Genomic DNA, 5,031 nt, shown 5'->3' on the forward strand with positions numbered 1-5,031 from the left:
ATATACATATATATGTATATATATACATATATATGTATATATATACATATATATGTATATATATACATATATATGTATATATATACATATATATGTATATATATACATATATATGTATATATATATATATATATGTATATATATATACATGTATATATAGGATAAGGATCATGTGAGAAGTAGTAGGCTAATTGAGAAACTTGAGAACAAATCTCAGCCACACATCTGAGAAAAGAGATAAAAAACGCGGAGGGGCATTTTCGGTATTTCTGAAAAGTTATAAAACACATCATATATAAAGCTTTTATTTATATTCAGATCCTATTTACATTCAGATCTGAGAACAACGAGAAATCTCTACCGATTCGAGAAATCAAAGATCTTCAATACGTTCGTTCTGGTTTGTGATTTGATTCTTTAATACGATCCAGATCTGGTACCGATTCGATAATTTTCTGAAAATCTTCGATCAACATATCTTTTGCTCTTTATTTAAGATCAACATAGCTTTTTGTCTTCATGGATTCTGCAAGTAACGACGAAGCTGGATCACTATCGCATTCTATGGATGAAGTAAACAATGTTCAGATCTCTATGCCTTCCGTTAACTTTGATCACGATCAGCCTTTTTGTGTTAACGGTTTCGAACAGCAAGGTAATTTCAAATTTCATTATGATTTGTGATTTTGACTTATTGTTTTGAGATTCAGTATCTTCTGTTTGCAATACATTAGATGTTTTGCTATTTTGTTTCATTAAGATGTATGCATAGATGTATACTAACTAAATATGTTCTGTTTGTAATACGCTATACATATGTGTATATTTTGTTTCTATATACTAACTGAGTGCCTACTGTATGTAATATATTTCACATACTATACACATGTGTATGTTATTTGTTCTACCTTTTACAACTAATGAACTAGAACATATTTTCTATTTAATTGTTTGATATACATATGTGTATATATATATATAGATGTGTAACTTAATATACACATCTATGTTTGACAAATTAGTTTGTATATTATCTATACATATGTGTATAGTAATTAGATGTTTACTGAATGAATAGGTTCTTAATGTCTTTTTTTATATACTTTTGTGTATACATGTACACTAACTGTACAGGTTCTGTTTTTAACTTACTATACACATGTGTATATATGTTTACATAAGTATCTAAATGTTTTCTTTTTATCATATAAATAGCTATTGTTTTTGTAATTAATTTTTTTTTTCATGCAGATTCTATCTCAAGCCATGTCTATGAATTACCAAGTGGTTCAAGGTATTGGATCCCAGTTGTTCCTGCTGAAGTTATGCCTTATACAGGAGCTAGGTTTCGTTCTTTACAAGAAGCTATGATTATGTATGAAAACTATGCTGAGCATGCTGGTTTCAGTACTCGTTTAGGTACTACATCAACAAACAAACAAGGTGTAATTACATTCAAATATATTTTGTGTTCTAAAGCAAACAAACCGAAGGATCAAGAGGATTCAGGTTCTTCAAACTCTTTATCAAGGCGCACAAATTTCAAAGTTACGGATTGCAAAGCTTTAATAAAAGTTAAGCTTGTCAAAAATTCCACAGATTATGTAGTTTATGAGTTTGTTGATGTACACAATCACGGGCCTATTTCTGAACACAATTTAGATTTGAGCAAAAAAAGAAGGAAATTGGATGTTGCAACAAAAGAATTTATCTCCAATTGTCATTTGGCTAGTATCGGGTCAACTAAAGCATACAAACTTCACGTAGCGTTAAAGGGTGGGCATCATAATCTTCAAGGTACACTTACGGATTACAAGAATTTTGCTAGAGACATCAGAGATTTCATTGGTGATAGAGATGCTCAAATGGTTGTTGAGAAATTCAATGAGCGGTCGAAGAATTTAATGGATTACACCTTTAAATATGAAACTATTGAAACAGAGCTTATATCTTTATTCTGGGTTGATAATGTTTCTAAAAGGAATTATGAGGCTTTTGGAGATGTTGTGGCTTTTGATGCAACATATAAGACAAATATGTAAGTTATTCTTTTTTTACAGACGTTTATACATATATGTATAATGTAATCAATGATTATATTTTTTTTTAATTTTGAGATATTCGTTTTACCCAGGTACAACATGATTTTTGTTCCATTCACGGGTGTTGACCATCACAAGAAATGCACGGTCTTTGGGGCTGCTTTGTTGCATAACGAAACGATTGAATCATATACATGGCTTCTTCGGATGTTTGTTGCTGTTCATGGCAAGCAACCTGTTTTAATTTTAACGGACCAAGACCCGGCTATGAAGCAGGCAATTCATATTGTCCTTGACAAATCGATACACCGATTATGCATGTGGCATATTATAGAGAAGCTACCTTTGAAGGTATTTGTCAATATCTATTATGCATGTGTATATAGAAATGTGTATTCCACATATACTGAGATACATTGAGAATAATTCAGAACTACACATTTCCTTAAACTTTTCAATAAATCTTATGAAAATCTTAGGGAAACTGTGTGTTAGTTATACACATGTGTATAAAGTAAACTTCAAATTATACATATGTGTATATTAATAATATCTTAATGTGTATACATGTCTCTCTCTTGTATACATATGTGTATATATGTATAGTTTTGCTAAGTATGTGTAGTTACTGAATATCTTAATGTTTATAAATTTATTTTTCAGATTGATGGAGATGTGGGGAAAAATAAGAAGTTTCGCAAAGCATTTCACAAACTGGTTTGGAATGTCTATATTGAACCTTCTACATTTGAAAGGAGGTGGAATCGGTTAATGGATGAGTATGGATTACAAGATCATCCTTGGCTATCTGATATGTATGCTATGCGGGTTGAGTGGATTCCCGCTTATTTTAGAGATATCCCTATGTGTTGTTTAATGAAAACAACATCTAGATGTGAAAGTGCAAATCATCGCTTTAAATCCAATAGTAGTGCGCGCAATACTTTGGTGCAATTTATGTTATGTTTCGAGACAACTTTGGAAGGCCAACGTCATGATCAGCGTGTTCTTGATTACTCAACGGAAGAAACTACACCGAGATTCAAAACCCCGCTAGCTATTGAGCGACATGCAAATGAGATCTATACTAGAACTATATTCTTTGAAGTCCAAAAGGAGATAGATAAAGGTTTTAGGTTATCCTACATTGTTGAACGGGGGAAAACAGATGGTTTACATACATATGTTGTTGCTCATCAAAGTCACACATCTGAGATTATAAATGAATTCAAGGTTTGTTTTTAAGTTTATATACATATGTGTATATCATTTTATAGTGGATACTAAGAATCATTTTAATGGTTTTTGTAGGTTACAATTGATTTGTCTGATCATAGTGTAACATGCGTGTGTATGGGATTTACACGTGTCGGGTATCTTTGTCGACATGTTTTTTGTGTGTTTAGAACTCATAACATCGAGAAGATTCCTTTGAAGTATGTGCATCCTCGTTGGCGTAAAGATGCTCTTCCAAGTAGCATTCACAGCTTGGCTAACAGGTATTCTACATCAGTGTATTAAATAACAATATACATATAGAATCATGTTGTACATACATATATGTATATAAGAATAAAAGTAAAACTCAACTGCTATATCTTCAAACTGCTATTATATGCACATATGTATAATCCTTTTCTATGTATTATTCTTTGATTTTTTTTGTGTTCATTTTTCATAACAGATATTTTGTTAACGAAAGTAAAAGGATGATGTTAAGGCGTCGCATTATTGATAACATTCAGATGTGCACTGATCGAGTGAGATGTAATGATGATAAACTTGAAGAACTTGATCGACAAGTTCAATTAATAAAGGATAAGATTTTTGAAGAATTTCCATCTGAGCCTTCATATAATAAAAATGGTGTTATAATTGAGGAGTTGATATCTCATTCAGAACCCTCAGAAGTAACTGTTATAGCCCCGAAAGGAATTCGGAACAAAGGTTGTGGAAAACATAAACGTCTAGTTGGTTCACGTGAGAAGGGCAAACAGAAGAATAAAGGTAAATCAAAATTACCTTTCAAAAAAAAAGGTAAATCAAAATTTGTCAAGAAGATCAAGAAGAGAAAATGTAATTTTTGTAATGAATTAGTAGATGATCATGATTCTAGGAATTGTCCAATAAAGACAGGCAAACCTGTCAAAAAGAAAAAGAAACCATCAGATGAGGATGAAATTGACGAAATTGAAGATGAGGAAGAAATGGATTTTGAATCAAGCGATGAAGAAACAGATGTTGAAACAAGTGAGCAAGAATAGGATGAGGATTTTTTAAGAATAGGTTGATTTCTTTCATTTTAAACATATGTGATAAAAGATTACATTTGTTGAGGTTTTTTGTTAATAGTTTATGTTCTTTGTTTGAATGAAAGTATTTTTTTTTATGAACAAAACCGTTATACATATATGTATAATGTAGACATATTTTACCAGCTAACATGAACAAAATCATTATACACATATGTATACTGTAGACCTGTTAACAATCTAAGATGAACAAAACAGGTATTCATATATGTATAGAGTAGTAGACATGTTTACAAGCTAAGATGAAAAAAAATCATTATACACATATGTATACTGGAGACATGTTTACAAGCTAAGATGAACAAAACAAATATATACGTATACGTATATACATTTTTAAACATTTCCCTAACATGAAAATGAACAATTCCCTAGGTTCGACTTCATCACAATACTATCCAAAATCAAAAAGGGCCAAATTTACAACCTTGAAGTCTATGTATATTAATTAATTTATACATATACGTATGCGTATAATCAGTTTGTACATACATATATGAATAGAAGAAACAGTTATTATACTCAGCATAACTATGAAGAAACAAAAAGAAACCTGTTTGAAACGACCCAACTGTTTGTACATATATGTATATAATAACAGTTTGTAACATCAAAATAAAAACATCAAAATAAAAACAGTAACATTCAAAAAACTGTTTGAAAGAACCTACGTCAAC

General features: G+C 30.7%; 1 protein-coding gene across 1 annotated transcript; it reads left to right on the top strand.

Annotated features, from left to right (window-relative positions):
- The first annotated feature begins 519 nt into the window (after positions 1-519).
- Positions 520-4,306, top strand: LOC110895196 (protein FAR1-RELATED SEQUENCE 5-like). Its single transcript, XM_022142478.1, has 6 exons — positions 520-655; positions 1,252-2,038; positions 2,135-2,393; positions 2,706-3,275; positions 3,354-3,541; positions 3,727-4,306. The coding sequence occupies exons 1-6, from the start codon at positions 520-522 to the stop codon at positions 4,304-4,306; spliced, it is 2,520 nt and encodes an 839-aa protein (XP_021998170.1).
- The last annotated feature ends 725 nt before the right edge of the window (positions 4,307-5,031 follow it).

This window comes from Helianthus annuus, chromosome 2 (assembly GCF_002127325.2).
Source record: "Helianthus annuus cultivar XRQ/B chromosome 2, HanXRQr2.0-SUNRISE, whole genome shotgun sequence".
Classification (NCBI taxonomy): Eukaryota; Viridiplantae; Streptophyta; class Magnoliopsida; order Asterales; family Asteraceae; genus Helianthus; species Helianthus annuus.